This window comes from Pleurodeles waltl, chromosome 3_1, assembly GCF_031143425.1.
Source record: "Pleurodeles waltl isolate 20211129_DDA chromosome 3_1, aPleWal1.hap1.20221129, whole genome shotgun sequence".
In the NCBI taxonomy this organism is placed as follows: Eukaryota; Metazoa; Chordata; class Amphibia; order Caudata; family Salamandridae; genus Pleurodeles; species Pleurodeles waltl.
Window position 1 is genome coordinate 1772896522 of NC_090440.1, and position 26799 is coordinate 1772923320.

At 44.3% G+C, this 26799-nt stretch overlaps 1 protein-coding gene across 1 annotated transcript in view; it reads right to left on the reverse strand.

The window, feature by feature from the left end:
- The window catches only part of ITGAV (integrin subunit alpha V), a 447435-nt gene that overhangs the window by 209317 nt on the left and 211319 nt on the right, over positions 1 to 26799 (reverse strand). Inside the window, exons 14-16 of the mRNA XM_069225776.1 lie at positions 14873 to 14918; positions 14639 to 14743; positions 13662 to 13720 (exon numbers count right to left, since the gene is read on the reverse strand). Of these exons, the coding sequence (XP_069081877.1) occupies positions 13662 to 13720; positions 14639 to 14743; positions 14873 to 14918 (210 nt within the window). The remainder of the gene's footprint in view (positions 1 to 13661; positions 13721 to 14638; positions 14744 to 14872; positions 14919 to 26799) is intronic.

The following is a 26799-nucleotide window of genomic DNA, read 5'->3' on the forward strand; positions in this document are numbered from 1 at the left end:
CCTACATTGGTTTCATGGTTTGTTGATGTGTCTCCCACGTTAATAAATGGTTTACAATGACCCAGTTCACAAATCATCTGATGAGTTTGCCTACATGGAACAGGAGAGTTGCAAAGTTGCCAAATTAAATACTTTACCAATTAATGTATTATTATTATTATTATTTTTTTACTTTGCCAGCTTTGCAAAATGTGAAAATGGTGAAGTTTAAGACAAACAATAATAAACCATAAGTTTAATGAAAGGTAGCCCTGTATAACAGCAGCATAACATCACTGCTGCAATGAGTGTTTTGCAGCAGCTCCCGACACTCACTATGCATTTATGCTTCTTTGGGTGGGCCATCCAGTGTGTGGGGGAACTGACAGTGTGTGTCTGTTTTTCTCACCTAACAGTAGCTCCCAACTGGGAAGGGTGAACCGCATACAATTACTGTAGAACTGTGCACAGGCTTTGAAGTATTTTTACAGCGGCACTTGGTGCTAAAGGCAACTCAACGGCATTAAAGAAATCTCTTGCATACATGCCAACACACCCAATTCAAGTGGGAGTCTACCTATTTTTAAACCCAAAAATGGATTTCTCCTGCCTGAAATTACAGCCATTGAAATGCAAGTCAATATCGAAAATTAATTCTCCCGATTCAGTTTTTAAACCTCCTGTAGGAAAGTACCCTCTTTTTAGCATGGTTACCCCCACGTTTTGCCAGTGTACTTAGAATGTTTTCACTGGGATCCTGCTAACCAGGACCCCAGTGACTGTGCACTCTACAATTAGCATACTGGTGTCCCCTTACAAGTCACTACTATATGGTACTTAGGTACTGAAGGCATTAGGACACCAGTGGGGACACCATGGGCTGCAGCATGTATTATGCCACCAATAAGAGCCAATGCAAAATATGTCTGCAGGCCTGCGTGAAAAGATGCATGCACCCTTTCACCACAGGTCACTAAACCGGGTCACTGTAAGTCACCCCTCTGGTAGGGCCTTCTGGCCCAAAGGTCAGGGTGCAGGTCCTTGTGTGCAGATGTGTCCCAATGAAATCCAGTTCCATTGCACTGGACTTCTTAAGTGCGGGGAAGCCATTTTACCCATGTACTGGAAACTGGACACCTGTGTCCAGCTACATAATGGTAACTCCAAACTTGGGCATGTTTGGTATCAAACATGTCAGAATCAAACCTCAATACTAATGCCAGTATTATTCCATGCAATTTGGGGGCTCCTTAGAGGACCTCCCGGTATTGCTCCTACCAGCCTTCTAGGGTTTTGCAGGCAGCCCACGCTGCTGCAGCCCCGGAGACAGATTTCTGCTGCTTGACCAGCTCAGGCAGGGGAAGGCAGAACAAAGGATTTCCTCTGGGTGAGGGAGGCAACACCCTCTCCCTTGAAAATAGGTGTTACAGGGCTTGGGGGGGGTAGCCTCCTCGAGCCACCAGTTTGCTTTGAAGGGCACATTTGATGCCCTCCTTGCATAAACTGGTTTGCACCAGCCCAGGGACCTCAGGTCCCTGCTTTGGTGACAAACTGGACAAAGGAAGGGGGAGTGACCACTCCCCTGTCCATCACCACCGCAGAGGTGGTGCCCAGAGCTCCTCCAGGAGGCCACTTGATTCTGCCCTCTTGAAAATAAGATGTGCAGAGGCTTCTAGGAGTACTTGGGTGGCCAGATCGGGCAGATGACGTCAGTGACCCTCTCTGATAGGCGGTCACCGTGCAGAGTGACCGAACCCCCTTTTAGGGATATTCAGGGACTCCTTTGCAGTGGGTCCCCAGATTCAGCATGCAAGACTCCACCAGCGCTCCTCTGCGTCGTCTGCTTCTGCTCCTGGCCACAGAAACCGCAACTGGACACTTCAGGAACCGACAAGCATTTCCACTGCTGTACATCCTCTGGGGAAGGCAAGACTTCAGCTGCGCTAGGAAGCAAGAAGGAATTTCCCTTGGAGTGAAGGAGGCACTCCTCTGCATCTGCAGGCACCTACAACAATGACGACCATCTGTGTGGATCTGCTCTCCTCTGGAACTGCATGGATCATGCAACACAAGTGGTGGTCTGGAGTGGTCACCTTGGTCCTCTCTGTCGGCTGTCAATCTTGGGAGACGGTGAGCCTTCGCCTCTCCTTGCAGGACAGTACCCCTGTGCACCATGACTCTTGCAGCAATCAAGGCTTGTTGTCTCCTGCTCCAAGAGATCTTGACGCTCTAAGTAGCCTCAGCCTCCAGCATTTCATCCTTCCAAGGACTCACTCCTCTCTTCTGCTCCAGCGATGTGGGACTCCTCTCCAGGTGTGCTGATTGGGCCTCACCGCAACTTACTGTGCCTGCTGTCAGTGGGAAGTGGGATGCCTGTGGGGGCTGCGACTGCTTCTGCTGACTCTCCTGACTGCTGAGGGTTGGCCCGGACTCCCCTCCAAGGGTCGAGTCCCCTGGACCTTGTTGGTCGTCTTCAACCTTGCAAATCTTCTTTTGCCTCCTCTTGCATTTGTCAAGGCTTGTTGGTGGTTCTCCTGACCACTAACTGACTGCAACCTGGTGACCGACGTGGGACATCATCTGCACAGCTCCAAGAACTTCTCTGCAGCTCCTGGACTCCAAAGCTGAACTTAATTTCTCCTCATCAACCCGGATCTTCATAGACTGAAGAGTGGGTAGTGGCTCCTGCCCCAAAAGACACTCCATCGTGGACTTGACTCTGTTCCCTTCTTTTGCAGGGCCTCCTCTTCCAGAATCCACCTTTGGGTTCTACTGGTATGGTCCTGTTCTTGCACAATCCATTTTTTAATTCCTCTCGTCAGTACTTGGGAAAGTCAGGTACTTACCTTTGCTTTCCTGGTCGCTGGGGCTCACTAAGGTACTCACCACTAGGGGTCCCGTGTTCTCCCAGCTCCTCTCTAACTATTCCATATCCTTGGGTGGTGGACTTCATTACACATTCCACTATTTTAGTATATGGTTTGGCCCTCCCATAGGACCCTCACTATTTTTCACTATTTGTTACCAATGCTTGTTGTTTCTGGTGCTAATTCCTAATTATTACTGTGTATAAAGATGGTGTGTACTTAACTCCTGTTGGGGATAGCCTATAAGTAATCTTAGTTCAGTGCTACTATAATAAAGTATCTTTATTTTGGCAACACTGTGGGGTTATTTCAGGCGTAATAAGCTGCTGTGTGACTGCTGTGGTATTGCAAGTGCTTTACACTCCTCCTAGATACGTCTTGTCTGCTCACCACATCTACCACTAGAGAGCCCTGACTTCCTAGACACTGTCTTCATTTCCTAATAGGGGTTGCCTGGACCTGGTATAAGGTGCCAACACCATAGGTGTCCACCACACACCAGGCCAGCTTCCTACACCTCCCTCTTTCTCACTTCCAAATGTCGGCATGTAGGATTTTGTTACTGACCAACCAAACCTCTGCAGCCAGGAGCAACAGAGGAAAGGGAGGAGTCTTAAGAGCAGAGGAGCAACAGAGGAACTTGAGGTGGTGAGGGAGTCTGTAAAACACAAAATTCAAAACAAATATGGATCTGAAAGGGTGGAGGGAAAGCAACAGGTGAGCTGGGGAAGAAGAGAAAATTTAACAGTGTGGGAGGACACACTCGAAAAACAGCAAGAAAATGGTTACTCTCCCAAGGCATGCTGAAAGTAAAAAAAAAAAATTATTCCCTTAATTTAAGCAGTGGAAAGATGTAAGTTATCCAATCAAAAGTACAGTAAAGAAGCTATGGGACAAGGGAGGGACAAACACGAGAAGAGAAATCCATTGAATAAGCAAACAAAAATATTTCCAAGAAAGCCAACCAACAGTAAGCAACGGGCTGACCCAAAGTCCACTGTAAGCATTGTTATTGTCCATAGCAGAGCTTTGACAATAGACAGCTAAAAGCTGTTGGGATTGGCTAGCCAAGCTGGAAGATGGCCACTCGCTACCAAGTGATATGATGGGAACCTCCTGCCTACACCGATCCAGCAACTGACAGTAACATGGTCGTAGGGGGCTGAACCCTGGCTCGGAGAGACAAGGGCAGCTGCCTGAGAAGGAGACCAGTACAGACTGAGGCTTCACATGGAGCTGGGAGGTGCAACCCTTCCTGAGGCCCGGACTGAAGATGGTACGTGTCTGTCGCCGGTCCTGAGTGCTTCCGGGACGCAGCAATGACGATAAAGATATATGGAAGCTCCTGCCGTGCGACAAAGCGAGAGAGTGGTATGACCCAGAGAGACACCTGCTGGGAAACTGCAGCTAGGTTCACTATACCCCTTGGAGGAGATGCAAGACCTGGTTGTTGGCATGGGCCACACACATTCTGTGAGAGACGAGCAGCACGGGCAGCTCCCTGAGGGGACAGATGACCTGCTATTGACCTGGGGACTTAATGGGTGTCCAGACAGTGCACACAAGAGAAACGGACTGCAGCGCTGGGGAATAAGCTGAATCTCATCCTCAATGCAGGAAACACCTCTGGAGAAGCCCTGGACCATAAAATAGACCAAGTCTCTGCCAGTATGGGGATCCTGAACAATGACCATCGCGCACCAGCAGATATGGCCAAGCAACATGAGGAGACCTTGACAAAAATTGGCCCGGACATGACACAGCTATGAGAGCAGGTGAATTTGCTTGCTAAGGAGGTGAGGCCCCTTTCTGGCAGGGCAGAGAGATGAAGTGAGCACAACAACACTCACTTAGTGGGCCTTCTGGAGAGAATCAAAGGGAAAGACATGATAGCCTATCTAGACAAACAGGTGGCACAGGAAGGGGCCCTGCAAGGTCTGCCACAGTTCTTTGCTCTAGAGCGGGTACAAAGAGTGCCTGGAAAACCCTCCAACCTGAGGTGCCCTCCTTTTCCCCCACTGGCCTGTGGTGACAAGACTACTGCAGTACTCAACAGGGACATCATCCAGCAAAGTGCCCAAATACATTCCGCTCTTCCCTGCCTACTTGAAGGTCCGGATTGATGACCAAGTCTCGTTTTTCAAGAACCCAAGAACCTGGACCATGTGTGGGACTTACTGGAAACTTGCAAAGCTGGCACAGATGCATGCAAGAGGGAACAGAAGATCAGTCGAAACTGGAGACATTGGAGAGAGAGAGAGGGAGGAGTGAGGAGGGAGCCAGCAGACAATCAGGGGCCCAAACAGAACTTGAGCAAGCTGTGAGCGCTTGAGACAGCAAATACCTTTGCCACCCTTGCAGGCTCCTAATCTCACGAGAACAAGAGTAATTTAACAACGGAGACCGTGTCCCTGGTGCTTCAGGGGTTCAAGGAACACAGCAGACCCAGCCTCGAGAGGGGCGATGAGGCTCTGAGAGGGAGTTAGGTCTTGTCTGGGTGCCCTGGACTGAGGGGCTCAACTAGGGGGCACAGTCACAGAGGCTGCCTTCTTCATTGATGGGTGAATTATGAGGTTGAGGTGGCACAGCTAGGTGAGGCTGTGAGTGACCACCCCAGGACAAGTCTCTCACCAACGTACTGTGAGAGACTGTTTAAGTTCACTGGACGAATGGCCGAGAGAGTTGGGGAACATTGATGTTTTGCATTCATACTCCTCTCCACTATATGATGCTTAGTTATCTGGTTCAGGGCCTACACAGGTCACAGGGGGTGGGGGAGGGGTAGGGAGTAAACCCTCTACTACTACACAATAGGAGGGCATGGAGCCCCTATCCGTGGACTATCAGGGATAGAAATGAGGGAGTACACATTCCTCAAGTGGAATGTATGTGGCTGGCGTCTGCCAGAAAAAGATACAAAATACTGGCCGCTTAAAAGTGCAGAAGTGTTGATGTGGCCCTATTACAGGAAACACTTCTAAAAAATGGGGTGATCCCAAAGTTAAGGTGCACTAGAGGGGACAGCTGTTTGCAACTGCCTACTAATCCTGTGCAAGAGGGGGCTTTGATTGGGGTGAGACTGGGATGCCTTTTGAAGCACAGAGGGTAATAACCAATGAGGAAGGAAAATATATAGTAGTGCAGGGGAAGCTTGATGGTAGGCCATTACAAGTCCTGTGTTTAGGGAACTATACCCTAAACACAGGACAGAACCAGTTCCCGGACTACCTGACTTAAGTGTTATCAGGAGACATGCATAACCCATTGGTAATTAGGGGGACATTAACTGCACGGTTGACACAGACGAGGACAGATCCGTGCCTCCGCTACCAGACTTCCTGAGTGTCCACATAGCCTGAGATGTCAGTGATTGGTTTGTACTTTGGGACCTAACCAACAGCTGGAGGGGCAAGAACACAGGGAAGAGGGAATATTCTTTCTATTCAGCGGAATATGCTCTTCACGTTCCCCTGGACAGAAAAATCTGCTCACCTAGACTGGCCGAACTGGTGAAGCCTGCTGATATAGAGAGCTATAACAAGAGTATCGTAGACCAAGAGGCGCAGTAATCTATTCTCAGAGACAGATACACGAGGTGCTGGCCCTGCAGTATAGGGAGCGATATGATGACCCAGGTGGGTTGGAGGGGCTGAGACTGAGGTCTGCCTGGACCACGTGCTGCTGCTGCAACTCACCATAACTGACAGCAAGGCTCTGGAGAACCAGTAACAGAGTCTGAAATTAGGGCTGCTCTCAAGGAGCTTGCACGCGGGACAATACCAGAAATGGCCTTCTTGCGAAGATCTACCAGACATATGTGACATCAAGGCTCTGGGGAACCAGTAACGGACAACACCATGAATGGAAGGCCTTCTTGCGAAGATCTACCAGACATATGTGCACCTACTTCCCCCAAACCTAGCAGAAATGTAAGCAGGCGCTCTACAGTGAGGCTCCCTACCAGAAACTGCTAGAAAGGCCATCACTGAGTCCATACCCAAGTCGATGGATCAGGAGCCAGTGGCTTGTTGACCACCCTCCATGCTGGACGTACGACTATAATATTTTGAGTACCATGTTGGCCACACACCTGCTGCCCCATAAGCAACACCTTATGCCCCCAGACCAGAAGGGCTTTATTCTGCAATGCGTCGTACAATATCAGGAGACAGTACAAGGTACTTGAAGAAATGGATGTCTCTATCTATCCAAGAGCCGCCAGGTTATCCATTGATATATGCAAGGCCTTTGACACACTGAGGTGGGACTACCTGTGGGCAGTAATGCATGAGAATAACCTAGGCGCTGGATGGGAAAGATGGGTGGCAATTTTAAACTTTGATGCATGGGCAAGGGTCTGCTTAGGCAAGGTCATCTCAGAGGTGTTTGATGTACACCGGGACACAAGACAGGTTTGCCCTCTGTCTCCACTGCTACTTGCCCTGGCAGCAGAGCCTTTCGCTGGAGTACTGATGGTGAAGGGCCTGAGTAGAGGAGTGCCGCTTTGGGGAGGCAGAACATATGATCTCCCTCTATGTGAATGACATGTTGCTTTATCTCAGGGATTCCATGAAGAGAGTGCCATGAAGCGTGGTTCTCCTGGAAGAGTTAGGCAGAGTCTCGGGGGTGTGCACTAACTGGCACATATCCTGTGCCTTTCCGATTGGATACAACCAGTTGGAGACCGGGGCTGTGATACAGCAGGTGGGGATCAGATGGGAGCTGAGGGTCATCCGGCGCTGGGAGGGGTCATTGTATACCACTCCCATGCGCATACACTGGAGGGCAACCAGAAGCCTCTGCAGTTGTGTGACATCCTGGCACACTTTGCAGCTGCCTACCATGGGTCGGATTGCCACTACGAGAATCATTTTCCTGCCCGAGTACCAAATTACTTTGCCAACCTGCCGCTATGGGTCCCACAAAAATTGTTCCACTCCTTTAACACACTGTTACAGGAGCTGATTTGGGATGTGGACAGACACAGATTGGCGCTCCAGGACCTGCAACGACAAACCCAGCAGGGGCTGGCTGGGGGTGCCCGACTGTGAGAACTATTACCTACAAGAACAACTGCAATGGCTAGCCCGATGGCTAGTGGGCCAGAATGTACAGCAGCTGAGTGAGTTCAGAGAGTGGAGGAGAAAGGTGGCTTTAGTGGCACTTTTGATGGGAGCCAAAACAGACTCGACACACAAACTCCTAAACACCGGATTGTGCTGCTGGAAGTGGGCTGTTCGCAAAGCTAGAGGGACTAACTGTACAAGCCGCCCTGCCATTAGTGGGACTGCCTAAGCCGAGATGAGGATTCCTCACAGCAAGGAGGACTGGGCAGAAACAGGCCTCACCACGTTGGGAGACCTCTATGAGGAGGGAACTCTCAGAAGCATAGATAGCATGGGCACAGTGATTGGGCTCCTTGGGGTGCAGTTCCTGACACAATATGGTCAAGTGTGCAATGCAACACCTGCAGAGGATCACAGACTGAGTCTCAAACAGATAACACGCTACACTGCTTAGATTTGGGGGTGGCCATAGACTGATTTCTTGGCTGTACAAGATGTTGCTAGCGACACATGTCAACAGTTTGCCACATGTCCAAAAGTGTTGACGGACTTCTGAGCAGGTGCCAGAGAGACAAGGAATAGGCACAGACACTGGAGCAGTCCTACACACTGATGAGGAACATGAGGTTTAAATACACACAATTAAATTACTTGCACAAGACGTTCCTCACCCCACACAGAAACAACGTGATGCTGCACACCCAGACCTAGAAACGGCACAGGTATCATTTAGTAGATGCAGGCTTTGTACATATGGCATGGAAGTGACAGCAAACTGCCGCATTTTGGGAGGGAGTGGTGGCGGACCTGGAAAGAACTCTTCATAGATGGGGGATGTGAAATCTGCCATTTAGGTCTATTCCCTAGCAGGCAGCAATGGAAAGTGGGTAATTAGGTTCCTGGACCTTGCACTGAGCGTAGCTCACAGATACATAGCACGCCACTGGAAAAGTCCAAGGGCCTGCCACACAACAGATGGTGGGCGGAGGTTGTCACTTGGGTGACTACTGAAGAATGGCTCTGCAGCTAGAGGAAGTCAGGGACCTTGTAGGGCTCCACAGGCAGACAGCTAGTTGGAGACGCTGACAGCATTGGAGGGGGGGGGAAACACTACCATCTGAGCAACAGCGGATTGATGCCCTTCCCTAGACTCCTTCCCCGCATACGCTGCAATCCTACTTGCCGCAATTGGCTCTGACACATATGATGCCCCGAACTTGAGGCTTATAATCAATATTGAGAGGGACAATGGCCGATTAACTCCTTAGTTTGTATAGTTGTTATACGCCCATGACTTCCAATCGCATCCTGTAAACAGTAGGTAGTGACATTAAACATAGGAGCTTGGGCACTGTTGAAAACAGCTACTACAATGATCATCCTTTGACCACTGAAGTGTCACTGTCCTGGTTGGGACAACTAATTCTTTGTATGTAACCTTATTAAATATATATATATATATATATATATATATATATATATATATATATATATATATTTATTTTTTGCTAAAAGCTGTCTGGAGGAGAGACCTAAAAAGATAATATACATTGGCACCTCAGAAGCAACTGAAAATATCTGGATTTTTTGCAGTAATGTAAAATCTGCCAGTTTAGGTGTAAGCTTGGAAATATACCATTTGTATAGTCCTTTTTTGGAGACTGCTGATTTTTCTGAATCATTTAACATGCGACTTCCAAACAGGGACAAATTATTATTTGTCCCTAATAATTATAATTATCCATAATAAACAGTGACAACTACTGATGTCTGTATTGGATAATTGACTAAGCTGCAGTCAAGACTCTCCATAAGATAATGGCTGTTAGCCTTGAATATTCTCACATTTGAGCAGTAAGAGATGAAGACACATTACTTTTCATGCTTTGAACAGTAATATGACAGAAGTGCTGCTGACATCAGCAGAGATTTTGAGATGGACCACATTCAGCTGGTCAGGATCAGTAGGTTTAAACTTACGTCAGTAAAATTATTCCATTCTGACGCTTGAACAATACACCTTAATGAGGACCTGTCTTTTCCACTTCAGAGTCCTTCAGTGAATCCTCTCATTTATCTCCTGTTACCACACAGCAGCATAATCAACTCCATTATTCAAATAAGGCTTAGCTGGGAAGCTTCGGAGGCAGTCATGAACAGTTTGCAGCTTATTTAAAATGCAGCTGCCAGCCTTCCATACACCTAAAAGTAACTCCCACAACAGGGTCAGAACGGGGAATGTAGGGAGCTAGCTCTTTACATGATAAACCAAAATGAGAGATATTGTGTAAAGAGTCTAAGGGTTCCCTTACTAGTGGACAGGGGCTTGCTCTAGCAATTCCAAGTGCCCTCATTTGGGGGGGGGGGGGATAGTGTGGTCAAGCAGCCTTAGGCTCATCAAAGAGGAGTATGAGACATCTGGAAACACACACATAGCCAATAAATGAGACACACGACTCAAGAAGGAGATTCACACCAATTTAAAAAAACAAGAAGTATCTTTACATGTATTTTGGCACCAGAATCAATTCGATCAGGTAATTACATTTTGCAAGAAAAATCGTTATATATGTCGACAGTGCAATTTTTGGAAGCTGCAATGTTATCCTATGGAGGAAAGACAAAGACGGCAAACAGGTACAGTATTGTGACTTATGGGACCAGTCTCCTGGACTTAAGGTGAATACTGAGCAAGGGTTAGGACCACACCAAAAGGTCACACCAGGTGGCACTGGGGCTGCCGGGTGCAAAGATGATGTACAGTGTTGGGTGCCCAATGTTGGTCAAAGGGGGTCAATCTGGTCAAAAAGATGCTGCAGAAGAGGACTGGAGATCTAGTCAGGGGAACCAACACTTGGGTTCCAATATTGGGATGTCCGGGGATTTGTGGGCACCATGGGTCCTCATCTCCACGGGCAATAGCTGCAGAGGTGTGTTGCGGTGTTGGGCTTTCTCAACCGGAGCACCCGTGGTTGAGGAGGCCTGCGTGCAGAGGCTGCAGGCAGTGCCTGAGAGACCACAGTGGGCAAGTCCAAGATGGGTTTGGTCTCTGGACGGCTGGGGCACCACGTTGGCACTGTTAGTCCACTTCAACTCAGGCTGGGCGGCACGGGTGCAATGGTGCTTTGAGGTGTCGGGTTTGCAGAGGTCCGGAGTCCTCTCATTTCTTCTTGAGTGCCTGCAAAATGCAGGGAAGCAGCTCCGCAGGTCCACGGGAGTTCATGGGTCTTTGTTGAAGGCAGACAGGCCTCCCAGGCTTTTCGAGACACAGCAGGAATCTGCTTTCCTGAAGCCAGGGGCTCCCCTAAACATTGAATTTAGGGACATGTAGAAGAGGGTAGGGTAGTTGCCAATGGGCTACTTACCCCTAGGGTCACTACACCCCAAATATGACCACTACCTGTGGGAAGTGGGCATAACCCTGTCCCATAGTTCTTCCTTCTGATAAAACCAAGATGGCAGATTTCTAAATGTGGGGGCCACATGAGGCAGCCTGCCTTAGAGGTGGGACTAAACTGAGGGGTGGACAGACCACTCTGAATACTACATTTCCTGAATATCTTGGTGCCAAATGGGCCCTGGGGCTGGGGGGGTGGGAGGGTCAGCATCCCTCCTTTGAGTGAAGCCAGATGTGCATACAAAGTGTGGTAGGCTTCTTTGAAGCCCCCTGCCTTGGAAAGCAGATTTGCAGATCATCCTGCTGGGTGGGGTGTGTAAACACCTCGCCCAGAGCAGGCTTTGTCTCTGACCGCCTGAGAGCAAAGGCTCTCTCTCTAGGGGGTCAGAATTTTGTCTGGTGGTGGTAGGCTGACTAAAGCTAGTCAGTCCTCACATGGGTAATTAGTAGGTTTACAGGGGGCACAACTAGGGTACCCTCTGAGTGCATGTATTAATAAATGCATCAGTGAGGATTCATTAATACAAGATGTTTGATACCAAACATCCCTATTTTCAGTGAAGCCATCATGTAGCTGGGGAAACTCGTACTGACCAGTGTCCAGCACATGTACTTACAAAGGCTATCCTGTTCACTTACTATGTCCAAGAATCGACAAAGATATAGGAGGGGTATATCTGGTCTAGCAGATATGCTCCCTATGTAATATAATGCAACCTGCCTTAAGGCTGTAAAGCCTGCTTTAGGAGTGACTTACATATATTGCATGTAGTGTTAGGTGGCATAGCACACAGGCTGTGTGCCATGTCGTGTTTTCACTTTTAGCTGCACCAAGACATGCAGCTTGCAGTGGAAGTCTGCCTGTGCCAGGTGATGGGTCCCTGAGGGTGGCACAATACATGCTGTAGTCCTTGGGGACCCTCTTTGGTACCCATGCCTTAAGGTCCAGGGGTACCATTTAATAGGCACTTACAGGGGGGCCAAAGATATTGCCAACTGGGGAACAACTGCACAGTTTTAGGGAAAGAGATCTGGCACTGGGGACCTGGTTAGCGGGAGCCCAGTGCACCTTCAGTCAAAATTTGAAAATTGCATCAATTACCAGCCATAAAGTGGGGTTAACCATGTCAAAAAGGGGCACTTTCCTACAGGGAACTCAGGCCCTCATTACGAGGCTGGCGGTCTTAAGAACGCCAGCCTCGCAATGGTCGGACCGCCGCAGACAGGGCAGTCGGACCACCCCATTATGACCCTGGCTGATCCGCCACGTCATACCGCCAACACTGCCAGCCTGCAGCCTGGCAGTACCGGGGGGTTGTAATCCGCCTGGCTGCCAGCCTTTCCATGGTGGTAAACACCGCCATGGGGGTGTCAGGGAGCCCCTGGGGGCCCCTGCAATACCCATGCACTTGGCATGGGCAGTGCAGGGGCCCCTATGCACAGCCCCATCGCGCATTTCACTGCCGAATTACGGGCAGTGAAATGTGTGACGAGTGCTACTGCACCCAATGCACATCAACATTGCCGCCAGCTCGGTTACGAGCCGGCTTCAATGGTATGGTGAGTCTTCCACTGGGCCAGCGGGCGGAAACTTTGTTTTCGTCCGTTGGCCCAGCGGAAAACTCCTAATAGGGCCGCATTCATACCACCAGCACTGGTGGTATGTTGGCGCCCGCGGCTTCGGTGGTCTTTGAAAAACACCGCCAAAGTCGTAATGAGGGCCTCAATCTCTGAATTATAGTTTCTAGACTCTGAAACTCCCTCCTTTCTCTTTCTAAGGAATTTGCCTTGAGAAGTTGAGGAGACCCCTCAAAACTTGGCTGAACGAATTGACACAGGTTCTGATGTTGCAGATAGTATGTTGGTTGCTGTCATGAGCAGCAAGGTCCTTCAGTTGTAGGGTCCTTCAGTTGTAGGGTGCTCAAAAATGTGGCAGAAAATATGACTTCAGTATAAACCTGTGCTTGTAAGTTTAGTTAGCTCTCCACATTGTATTTTACGTCTGTCTAATGAAGATCAAAGGGTGCAAGGCACTTTATTCAGCTTCAGAAGTTGCTAACCTAAAGTAAACTATAATTGGATCTTAAGATGGAATACACTGGGATCAGAAAGCAGTACTGCATGATAACAAACTGTTCTAAACATGGATTTTATAAGTGATCACATTTTCATGCAGGTCATCATTGCTGTTGTTTGAACAGGCAAAATGTACCCATCAGTAAACAAAGAAAAAACTTTTCAACAGCTGCTACTTTCTGACATACAATGGGCAGGGCAGTGAGGATTCCCTTTTATTCGACATATGCATTGTAAAGTAAAAGCATTAATGTATGTATATAAAAATTCACTTACTAAGGTCATGTGGTATACTTCCTTTACCGTCAGCCTTTAGGCAGAACTTCACTTTAAAGCTTCAAAACAAAAACGCATACGTACATCTTTAAGCAGCTTATTATATGTTTAATTTCCACGCTTCTTAACATGTTAGTCTCAACCCAGCAAAAATCAGTAACTAAAGTACATTTTCCCAAAAATGTAGATTCTATACTAAGTCAGTGAAGTACATTATAATGCAGGATCAGTGCTTTAACCCTAATAGAATTCTTACATTTTATGCTGGTTTTGTCTTCATTGTCTACACACAAGTAAAACAAAGTTATCTTTCAACCTGAGTGTTTCGCGCCCACTGACTTGCGACAAGTGACAACAGTCTGTGTTGCTTAAATGGACCATCAAATGGAAAACCTTTAAGATGGTTGACCGGGCTTCTGACTCCTGCAGAAACTTGTGGAAAACCTACAGAAGACAGGGCTGAACCTTGGCAGCGTTAATTTACCCTCTTTTCCTTTTGAGGGAGGTAATTTAGTAGCACTGACTGAGGTAGATGGTACCGAAAAACTGTTACCTGAAGCAAGTGAATTATACATATTAGGTGCCTATTAAATGATGGAATTGGCAAGCATCCACTCTGCGTCACTGGAATACATAAACAAGCACTACCAAAGGTAATCAGTCTGACCGCTTTTGGCTTTGTCAATACCTGTATTTTTCACGTTTGTGTGAAACCTTACTGTTAGGCCCTTGACAGTACAATAGAGAAAACATTATCTAAAACCAAAAATATACTTTTGGTTTCAAAAAGCACACATGCCTTCCTCAAATCGTGGACAGGTTAGAGAAGGTGGAAACAAAGCTTTACTGTATATCAGACAGGTTGGCTTCCCTCAAGCAACATTTTTTGCTTTGGGCAATTATTCATAGCAATCCTGTATTTGTTGAATTCTGCTGAACAACAAAAATCGTTTATTCAAAATAACAACCACACTTACCAAGACACTTTGGTTCCATCTGGAAGAGAACATAGTTTATTGTCTGGATTTAAGACTGAAGGAGACACCTCTAAAGCTGCATTCACGTTGATAACTGACCTTGACCTAAGCAAACATAGATAAGACAATATTATTGTTATTTTAGGAAAATCAAATGCAATTAAACTTGTTTGATACACTTTAAAATCGTTGGGTTGCTATGTTTATCAACCAGAATTTCATTATTTCTCCTACCTATATAAAACAGCTTTGTCAGCGCCAAAGACACCAATGAGCAAGTCTAAAATGAAAACATAAGAAAGGAATAGTTAATAAAGCAGAAGAGCTGTTGCACAAGCCCATACACATTTACTCAGAAGCACAGTATTGTTCCTTTGCTGCAAAACATGCATACTAACTTGAAATGTCTTACGTAAGCATTTTTACATTTTAGCTGGTAATTTATTCATTCAAGTTTATACAGCATGAACTTGGGCAAAGGGCATCAGAGTGCTTACAAAGCAACGGATTCAGATACAGCTTATTAAAATATGATTGAATTGTACATCAGGCAAAAGATAGTAAATAAACATAGAAGGCAAAGTTTTTCACAAGAGGGATAACTGTAGGGCAAATAGGTATAAGTGGAAGAAAGGGCTAACATTGGGAATAGTCAGAGAGCAACAAATATGGGGCACAAAGGTGCTGGAACAGCAAATTGGAGAGGTGCCAAAGGGGTCAAACTATGGTAAAGTGATACTTAGTTTGGCAATATTGGAGCAGAAGCTGTCTTCAGAGCAGGAGGATATTACGTTTTTTTTTTATGTTTCAAGACACAGTTTGGTACATGGCACTGCTGGAAGTGAATTCCAAGGTCTAGTGGGGCTGACAGACAGAGAAGGACTGTTTCATATATCACTCTTTGTTGACTGAAGGAAGGCTAAGGAGAAGGGATTTTGAATTATGCAGACCTCGTGGACCAGCAGAGATTTTCAATAGGGAACAGAGGTGTGTAAAACTTTGTAAGTGATGTCTTAAACTGTGTACTTGATGCAACATTAAGCTACTGTAGTGCTACTAGAATAGGAGTAAAATGGTCAAATTTCTAGCATCTTATCTGGTTCGAGGACTAATTAATCACAACCCTTTCATTTCGACATTCTCAACAGAAGTGTAGAGCAGCATCACAGGATAGTATTGTTACCTATGTGTTACCTATATGAAAACAATCCCTCTCACCACTCTGTGGAGACACTCTCGATATTCAGGGTTCTGGTTTAGGATCCTTATGCTGCTGATTGGGTGTCTGGTCAATCTGGAGCCTGCATCTAATCCAATAAAGAATTCTAACCCTCCTAGAAGGTTGATCAACCCTATCAGGTGGTTAAATGTGTTGCCACCATACCGTACCTCTTCTCGGTTTCCAACACTTTTTACCTATTGGGGCTGAGGCCACTCCAGTCTAAAGGAGGGGTGGAGGCATGAGCTTCATTGGGAGATCATCCACCCTGGGGCTCATAGACCTTTTGGGCATCGGGGCAGCACATGTTTTGACTAAGTCTCCTTGGAAACTGTCTCATTCCTAGGCAAAGCCAGCTCCTGCAAGTAGGGGTTCTCCAAAGTAACATTCTGAGGACTGCAGCTGCTCTGAAACTATCCTCAATAAATCTCCTTTTAGGTTAACCCAATCATCAAAAAAAAAAAAAAACAGGCAGACTACATGTTCTCTCCATGAGTCTCATTAGACTGACAAAAAACACACACACACTCCTCAATCATTAACAGCCAGGCTCCCCAAATCCATCCTAGCTGCACCATCCTGCTGCTATGGGGACATTCCGGTGATCCTTCCCCGGCATGCCATATAATTCCAAATTCCAAATCTTAGACCCCATGGGAGAAACATGCTGATTTACTTGGATTGAGACACTATAAAATTTGTAACCTTAAATAGAGATGAATTTCTCAGAAATTCTCAGAGGAGGAGACCAACTCAATGAAGAATTGTTGAGAGAGGAAAATCAGGAGCACATAAAAACATTAAAAACTGAAATGGAACAGAGAGTAGTCAACAAAGAGGAAAACATAAAAACAATGAAACAAACATTTATGAGAGATAAACAAGATTATTACCTGGGTAATGTATACATATTTGCCAGTAGGTTTGAATGCCTTCGGAAGAAAGTTTTCAAGGCATATAATATCAGGTGACAAGAATCCATAACGTCAGGGTCAAGCATTGGCATAAGATCGGAATATGAATTGTTGACTGCAAGCAAGCAAAAAATGGAAGAGAATGCCCCTACTAAACAAACATTTTTAGGATAGCCTTGGCATCTCAATAGGGGTCAACCTGGAGCAAAAGGCAAGATGCATCAACCCAACGGACAAACAGGAAACAAACAGGAGTACAATACCATTGAACATCAAAGCGGAGAAGGAAAAATACCCAGACTAGACAGTGGAAAAAATGACAAAAAACAAGGAATAATGGATGACAACAGTTGGATGACAACACAGAAATGAAAGAATGGCCATTCTTAAACTCTCAATTTACTTCCTCACACATGAAGAGGGATTATTAATACCAGGGCTTACATTTTCTGCAAGGAAGAGATCTGACTGTGTGCATTCTAGGATCAATCTATTCTAATATAGAAGGAAGTTTAAATTGGTTTAAAAAAAAAAAAAGAATGCCTGAAAGGCATTAGTTGAAATGGTGACAGCCAATACCAAAATCAGAGAAGCTGACGATGCAAAGACATTAGACATCCTCATATAATTAAGTAAATTACCTCAGATAGGAGAGAAGAAACACAAGAAGGTGTTTTCCTTAAAAGAAAGTTGTAATGCCAGGGAACCAGGGGGATTGAAAAAGAAGTTCAATTACATGCTAAAATCAAGTACAGATACAATCAACATCTTTCAGTATGCCGTTATAAAAAAACCTTAAGACTCTAAGGAGAAGCAGCATCCACATATCGGAAAAGCAAATCAAAAAGAAAAGCAATAACATCCCTGCAAGAGGATGAGCACCTGATGACTAAAGTGTCAGACATGGGAGGAAATATAATTTAGTCAAAATGGGACTACATAGAGGACGCATGCAACAGCTCAGTGATAAGACCTCAAATCAAAAATGTGGTACGGGAGATTACAAAGGAATTGTGAAAGAATGTCAAACAACAATACATGAATTGGGGGAAAGAGGCTCTATTGGGCATGGACGAGGTACAGTTTTTGAAAAAAGAACCACCAACACTTCCCACAATTTATTTACTACCAAAAGTCCACAAGAACCCATTGAGACCACCAGGTAGACCCAACAGTATCTGCAGACGACAGTTTCTTGGAAGCAACGTCAGAATTTGTGGCCCACTTCCTGCAACTTCATGTGTGATCAACAACTTTGTTTATAAGCGATACTATAGATTTGTTTGTGAAGAACAGGGATGGTCCACGGCAGGATGGATACTGGTTATTTACAATAGTTCCATGAAAGATAGTAGGAGAGCCTGTGACTGCTTCTTAAATTGCAGATCAATACAATATTGGAACCAGTGTGATATTTAATATGATACAATGACACCTAATCAACAATACGTTCTCATTTAAAGACCAACTGTACAGACAGAAACAAAGCACAGCCATGGGGGATAAATTTGCTCCTAGCTCTGAGAACCTACACATGATCTGGTGGGAGGAGAGAATGGTTTGAAGTGAAAACATGGAAAAAGATACAGAACATGTTATAAAATGGCACAGATTCAATGATGGACGTTTTTTCTTTTGATCCGGTAAGAAAGAACTGGCATAAGAATTTATGCAGAGCATAACTGACAATTTAAATTTGAAGTTTACACCAGAGATAATCCAAACCAGAGTAACCTTCATGGACATCAGAGTAGAAATAAAGGTGAAAAAAATCAATGACCACTACTTTGTTTTGCAAATTAACAGAAGGAAATAATGAGCTGGATGCAGCAAGTTTCCACACAACTAGATTAAAGATGAGAACACCTCAAAATAAAGAGAAATTGCAACAAGAATAATGACTACCATGAGGAGAAAAGAACATGGCACAAGAGATTTAAGGACACATGCATATAGGGACAAAATCTTCAAGTGGCAGTTAAATGAGCAGAAAGAATGCAGAGGAATAAGTTGTTGATGAAATTTACAAAGCAGGGGGAACTGCAAAGAAATACATCCAATCACTGAGTACTATCAAAACTGTAGACAAATATCAAGCATCATAGAGAAACACTGGAACATCCTCATTAGGGATGATTCAATGAAAAATCTGATAGGGGACAGACCAAACATCACTTTCAAAAGCCTGTTCTCCCTGATATATTATCTAGTACAGAACAATCTAAATGCATTACAAAACCTAAATTAAGAACACATATAGACTGCAAGACGAAATACACTGTACATTTAACTGAGTTTCCATTTAATTTGAGATATGAGGGTAGCATGGTATCAGCAGTAACGGAAAGGATATTGCAATAGAGAAGGGCAATCAAGAACAAGAACTTTACATATACAGCTGCAAGCATTTTGCAGCTCATCATCAAAGAAATGCAGATGTACTTACACTTTTTGGCATTAATACAGTGAAGTACACTGTAATGGGGGAAAACAGAACTGCACATTTGAGACAAATGGCATCAAGCCATCATCTCTGTAAAAACAACAGAGAGGATTAAACACAGAATAAAAAAAATGAGCAGTTACCTATCAACATATAAATATCAGACTTTAAAGTAGGAGAAGTACAATAGTATAAGAAGAATATAAAACAAATGGACTTAAGGTATAGTATGGAATCCAGCTTGATGAAGCAAAACAGTTGACATTCATGAATGTTATTCTAATTAAAAGTTTGAATTTGCTTAAATTAGGTTTAGTCTTTTATTAGTCAGTATATCACGAGGAGCCAGTCAATACCTTTCAACATTTCCATGATGGACATTTGCAATACAATAAACCAGTCACTTGAACAAGCTCATAATCTTTGGGATTGGAAATACATTTTCACAAAGTCTAAACAATGAGGGGAAGAGATAATCCACAGTAACATAATGCAAAACAAATAATTTTACACAATCATTTGATCAGTGGTAAGATGATTGGGCATTGTTGTTGCTGAACCTGAGTTAGTGCTGCATACTTTTAGTCAAACTTGGATTATGGAACGATGTACAATCAGGAAGAAATAGCTGGACAAACATAGATACAAATGTGCAACATAACTGTGTTCTTATGTAATGCTGCAATTGAATAAATTACAAATACAGCTGAAACAAGAAGATTTTGTTTCGGACACAGATGTACTAAATATATAAACATGTGATACAATGATGTGCTCTTCCTGAATGCTGTAAATGAACAAATCATTAACAAGAAGATTAATTTGTTTAAGTAGAAAAAGATAAAATATTAATTTTTCTTCTCTCTCCCGATTAATAGTGTTTTCACCATGTTCCTGTGTAATCGACTTACATTTTTTCTATGTGTATGGTACTTTCATTATTGTATTTTTAGTCAGATGAGGTTGGTAAAATTGAAATATAATAATTGTTTTTGTTGAGGTAAATAAACTATCTGTATATATATATATATATCTATATCTATATATATATATATATATATATATATAGATATATATATATATATATATATATATATATACACACACACACACACACACACAGGAATTTCTATAGGAAACACAATTTTTGGTTTGCTTACAACTTTGGCGCCGTTTGACAAATCTTTACAAACCTTTCCAAAAAACTCTCATTCTCCTCACCTCCTTCCTGGAAAGTTGTGGGCTGATCTGTCAAGCAGGGGCAGAGGAAAAGGAGGGGTTCCTAACCATGTATTCCCCATTCATTTTACCATAGGAAATTTAGACTAAGCCACAGCCCAAACGGCTGAACAGATTTACACCAAATTTGTCAGAAGACTAGAACTTGGTCCAGAAAGAGTACTTTTTGTGATTTAGTGTAAATCAGTTTAGTAGTTTTGGAGCAATTAATGCTCAAAAACTTTGTATAGTTCACACCATAGAGGATTTTCACAGCAGACAGATCACATGGTGAGATCAAATTGGCTGGCAACTGATCAACAAGGATGTGGTGGCAGTCATCTTAGGACTTATGACTAAGTCCTGAGTCTACAAAACATTTAAAGAATAAAAGGTCACAAAATAACAGATGTAAGGGGGCAGGGAAGGGATAGCCTCACACCTTCCAGAGGGATCCCGTCTGGTGCTAAAAACACCTTTTTTCCCCGAATTGCTGCTAATTTATAAAGGAATACAGAATCCACCAAACAATTAGGGGAAAAAAGCACAGTAGAATGAAAAACCTGCCCATAGGGGGCCAGATCGAATGCAAAATTGTATTTTTCTGGGGAAGGGGCACGTGGCTCGCCCTTCCGGTGGAGGCTCCAGGGACCCCCATCACCATGGCCGCTTTATAAATTAAGGGGAGGTGTGCACACAGCCCCTCTCCTCAAGCCTTGATTGGCTCCAGGGACCCCATCCCCGGATGCCTGCTCGCACACTGTGCACTGGGGAGCCAACCCCCGTGACACAGTGGTTTCCCAGCCCGCAAGAGTGTCGGGAGGGAAACAGAAGTGTGCTCCCACCCAGCAGAAGCTTTAAAAATACTACAGCCGGGTGCAAGCAGACTTCGGTTTCCTTGCCTGTGCTTTTGTGGCTAGAGAAACTGATCGCTCTCGCCCAGATGGAGCAAGAAAAAACAGCTGCTCCCTCCAGAAGGGAACAAAGCTGTCCCTGGTGAACCTAATATGGCTGCAGGGGGGTAGCCGGCATGACCATGGCCACAAACTAGTGGTTTGTGGGTGCTATGGGTGGGTATCAGGGCACCCATCTCTGTCCCTGGAGCAAAAGGTCCCAGTGGCCCCAGGAAGCTCAGGGAGGGAGGGCCCACACCCCTTTCCTCAATCTGTAAAATAGGCCCCTCAGGGGCCAATGGAGGCTTGGAGAGGGGGGGTGCATGCCCCCTCCCCTTTAAGAATAATGGCTGTCCCAGGTGGTCACTGGGACACTAAAGTGAAAAATAAATGAGCGTCTGGAGCGACTCATTTATTATTCACTGCTCTAGCATGGAGTGTTCCATAATGTCCCTCAAGGGCTTTTTTGTTAATTTTTTTTTAAGCTTGGTGATGCCCACAGAATAGTGCACCAGCAAGCCTTTTTTTATGTTGTTTGGGGGCCTACAGGACATGAAGCAGCCCCCAGCAACATTACAAAAGACGATGAGTTTTAAAACCATGACCCCAGGACAGTTTACAATATATTTTTAAATCACTTCTTGGTGGAGCTGTATGGAGTACTAGGCTATATAGTGGCTGCTTTTATGAATGTATTTTGTGGGCTAAACATTGTTAAAAGAAAAACTCAGAGATATATATGTTTTTTAATAAAAGCAATATATCTCTTTCTATTTACATTTTTAAGGCCATAAATTACAATAATAAACAAAAGTTGTTAAAAGGAAAAAATGACACATTTCGTAATATAAGTTTATTTAACATTTTTATAATAATCACTATTAGTAAATATGTCATTGTGTGAATTACTGAAATGTAGACTATATTAAACATCATGGTTATTTCTAGAGAAAGATGATAATGGGTCACTTTTTAAGATTAAGCGTAAGCGTCTGACCTCCTGTATACTTAAATATACTTCTGGGAGCTTCTAGCTATTTCATTTGTTAGTTTAAGTTCAACAAATCTTGCTTGCTAGGGGTCAGTTGTGCTTTTTTTATCCCTCTTTTTTCGAGCAGGGACCAACTACAATATAATTACGCTTTGTCCTGCTTATCTGGTAGGTAGGGGACTTTTTATTTTAACTTTGTTTGCTGCTCATGTCCAGGGAAGCGTTCCTTTTCATTTGCAGAGCATTCTTGCTCTGAGTTTAGCTGTAAACAAGGCTATAAATCAGGATATCTTGGTTGTGTTTGGTCCCTCCCACCTCCTCCCATGTCACTGACATTTTTCTTTAATTTGAAATAATGGTTATTTTTTGCACACGCCCCATTGTTACTTTTTTGTTAATCATGGCTGCCACTTCTGGAGGCCGCGCAACTTTCTTTTGCTCCGCCCGACACGCTCTCCAGGCATGACAAGATAAGCGTGTGAGGCTCATCGGACGCATTCCTTCTGTACTGCTGTGCGGAGAAAAGTCTGGTTTTCTCTGCCATGGCACTTCTGTTGCTGTAGATCTGGTTGGGCTCGGGCGGGTGAAAGGTAGTTCTCCCTAGCATCAGCCGCCTGCAACGCAGCCGTCCCTCAAGTCCCTCCCCCTCCATTCCCTCCCACTGCCATGGCAGACAAGCATGACGGAGATGAGTCGGGCCCTGCCACAGTGCGTCCTTCAGCTCCAAAGTCGGCACTATCGACAAGATGTTCTCACTGAAAAAGTGGAACATGGTAGCTTTGTGGAGCTGGGACGTGGAGTGCGCCACCTGCGCCACCTGCCAGGTCATGGGTAAGGAGCACTACTGGAGGCTGGTGCTTTGCCCAGGCTTGCCGGCTGAGCGAGTCGTTTAATTTTTTGTTTTTAAACACACTACCGCTAAACTTCCCTCTTGTGGGACTGAATAGGGCTGGTGTCGCACGTCTTGACGAGGCCATGTTCTTTATGCCATTTATTGCTTGCCTTTTTTTATCTTATTTTGTTGCTGTATAGTGAAAGATGGATTTGGAGAACAACAGACAGAAGCCTTCTTTGTTGCTACAAAATATTCCAAGTTGCATATCATGTCAAAGGTAGTAAACAACATCATGATGTCCAGTATTCTTGCAGGCTTTTATGAAAGCAGTAAACAAGCACATCTGCTTTCGATGTTATCTCTCCTGCACCAGAGGTGAAACCGACCGAGAAGGTGAAAGGAGACCAGCTTGACACCAGCCAGCCCCCTGTGGCCCTTAAATATTGCCACAGGCTCTTCCATTTCCACTAAAAATGCACAAACAACAGGAGGAATATAAACTAACCTCTCATCTCAGTGGTAACTCTCACAACTTGCCTGACCTTTTTCCTTCAAATCTGTCACCATGGGATTTAATGTATGGGAATCTGATGCCGTTTCATCACCTCTTATCTGTTAAACTGGTTCCTGATTTGTACTTCTTCTTTCCATTGCGTCATCATTCCCCATGGAAAGTGGGCTGGATAGCTGCACTTGCTTTTTAGTCAGACAAATGTTATGCCATTTCTGACATAATGCATGAGGCGTAGACATGCTAATCTTCTAATTGGCCCCCAGAGAAAAGAAAAATAAGTAAGAGCTTTGTGAGTGTGTTTATCCATCTGCGAGCACATCAATAAAAGGAAGGGATTGTGGAATTTATGTTATGTATAGGAAAACAAGTTCAGATGAAAGTCAGACACCACATGTAGACCTAAATGGTTCATTTTTTGAATTCCCAATTCTCTCTGAAGCAACAATTGTAAATGCATATTTTATAAAACGATGGGATCACATTCAATCTGCTTTATTCTCTCATCGAAAATACACACTATTGTGCACGCGTGTGCCTGAACAACAGAGTAAAATTATAGGTACTGAGCCAAGTTCATATTTAACATGGGTACTTTTTATTACTAAGCCCTGCCTGCTGACCTCTTAAAATTTTGTTGTCAAATGACCTACTGTGTACAATCGTAACAATTACAACAGGTTTTGGGTTAGTCCACTGCTTGGTTTTCTTGTCAATTAATTTCACTGCTGCTTGTCTGATCACTTCCTTCCCCTTCTTGAGTTTGCCTGCTCACTTTACGTTGTTGCCATCCTTTTGTTTGAATTACATGCATTCTGCCATAACTGACTTTAGGGAAATATCTTTTAAATCTCACCAATGGAGCCAAAACCTTTTGTGAACCATGCCAAAACTTACAGTCGGCAAAGGGTTCTCCATTTCTAACCACTGATTGGCTTTATGGTCACTCATTTAATTACTTCTTATTCAATGGCTTGCCTTCCTCTTCTTGTGTTTGAGTGTGTTCTTTGCCATCCTTTTGACTGGATGATTTGTATTCTTTCACTTCTCAGAGTAAGGCACCAATGTTTTCTTTTTCTTTCAGCACTCCATGACCGTGCATGTGTTTTTAAGCTCTCCCTCGTGTTTATGGCTTCTTGTTCCCAAACATTCAGTCCACGTGCATTCTCCATATTGATCCACCCCCATCAAAGCTCACCCATTGCTTTAGCCACTCTTTCATTGTTGTTTCTATTTAATATTGTTGCTCCTCTCCCCCTGGCACAGCCTCAAGTGTCTTGGTTTCTCCTTGGCTCCCAGCCGCTTCCTCTCCCTGGTTTACCACTGGCTCCTCCTTTGCCCACAACCTCTGCAGTCCTTTCATTTTTCTCAGTTCAGTTTGCTGCTTGCCTATTCTGCCTTACAAAAAAAAATGCTTCAGTACAGTTCAAGTTTCATTTTTATTTTCTGATCCAAGTGGCATCAGCGATCTTTGGTAGGTAAAAAAAAAAATTACACCTGCATTATTTTGTAGGTATGTGCGTACGTGGCAAAGCATGCACATGCATACGTCATCATGGATGCACACACCAACGAAATGACACAGCAGTGGCAACATCATTGCACCTTTTTTATTTTAAATGATGCACACCATCTGCAACCAGAATTGTCAAACCCAATAAGATCAAACCACAAGCCGTACTGGCCTTGCCAATGCTAATATTTTTTGTTTCAACACTGCATGGGAGTGCATTTGCTTTCTTGCTCTTGCTCCCCTTGCCACTTCCCCCTCATGTTGTTGCCACCTGCAGTCTTTCTTTTTGCTACTCAGCTGGTTTATGACTATCCCTTGTTTTTCAGAGCCACCACATATCTGGACCTCCTCTTTTACTCCTGTATGCTTATCGGTATTTGCTCGTCTCTTCTCTCCTTTTTTTCTCCCCTGCCACTTCCAGCATTGACTCTTCCCCATCCCTTCTTTTTCACCGCCACAGCACTCCCATCACCATCACTCGTTCATGGGCTTGCCTTTCAAAAATCCATTGTTATCATTAGTAAATGCTTTAGTTTGTCCCTCCTTAGGGAAGTTGTGTTACCGCCTTGGCCATTGACCCTGTTACATGGATAATTGCACGTGTGGCAATAAGTTTGACTGGGAGCAAACTTCTTTTTCCTTTTGTGTCTCTCCCAGGTGCTCACGCTCATGGAAGGCCATGGCACTATGAATTGGCTTGCTTATGTCAATTATTTGACTTTTCAGTCCAGTCCGGATAGGAATTTACAATGCTAATAGATCCAACCTCGCGCAAACGCGAGACCTATTGTATTGCAAATGCTTGTTATATTTTGGTAATGTGATTCTTTGTCAAAGTCAGAGTCTGTCTGAGTGCAGGCAGGACCCATGAAAGCCAGCAGGTCGCACAGTGTGTGGCAAGGGGTTACCTGCTTGCCAGTGTTTGGATGTAGGGCCTAGCTGCAGAACATACCCTGTGACCAACCCCACGCTGCGCACAGCCAAAGGCGGTGCATAACATGGGGTTGGCTGCCGGCAACCAACCCAACTCGCTGAACACCCCCCACTAACTATAACTCACCTATTTACCATGCACAGTGTTCTCTTAAAAGATGTCATTTGATTTTTCATGACTCTTATTATGAATGACATCATTTAACATGCTATAAGCAACGTAATATGAATGGGTATAAGCAGTGCATGGAAAGAGCGCAAGTTATAGTAATTTTAGTGTGGTTAGTGAGTTGACAACACATATAGAGGTGCATGAGTTATGGTACGTTTTGAGCAGGGCACAAATTATAATTAAGTTATAACAATAACTTTAGAATTTCTATGGTTTGTGTAATTTAAGTTGAATTTCAATACAAATAATTATGTTTTCCTGAATATAATTTACTCAACCGTTGTTTTTTTCATTGAATTTCAAAGTTGTTTTTGTTTTTATAAAAAAAGTGTCTGAAATCATGTAATGCTGTTTTATGTGGTATTAACTGTTTTTAAATGACTTTCACAAAAATTCTAAGTTAATTATGAGAAATACTGTGGTGTAGATTAGATTGAAGTTGCAAAGACTAGAGTTGAGTAGAGCGCCACAAAGTGCAGCGAAGTGGAGTCTTGTACATTACAGGAGATTGTCAGAGTG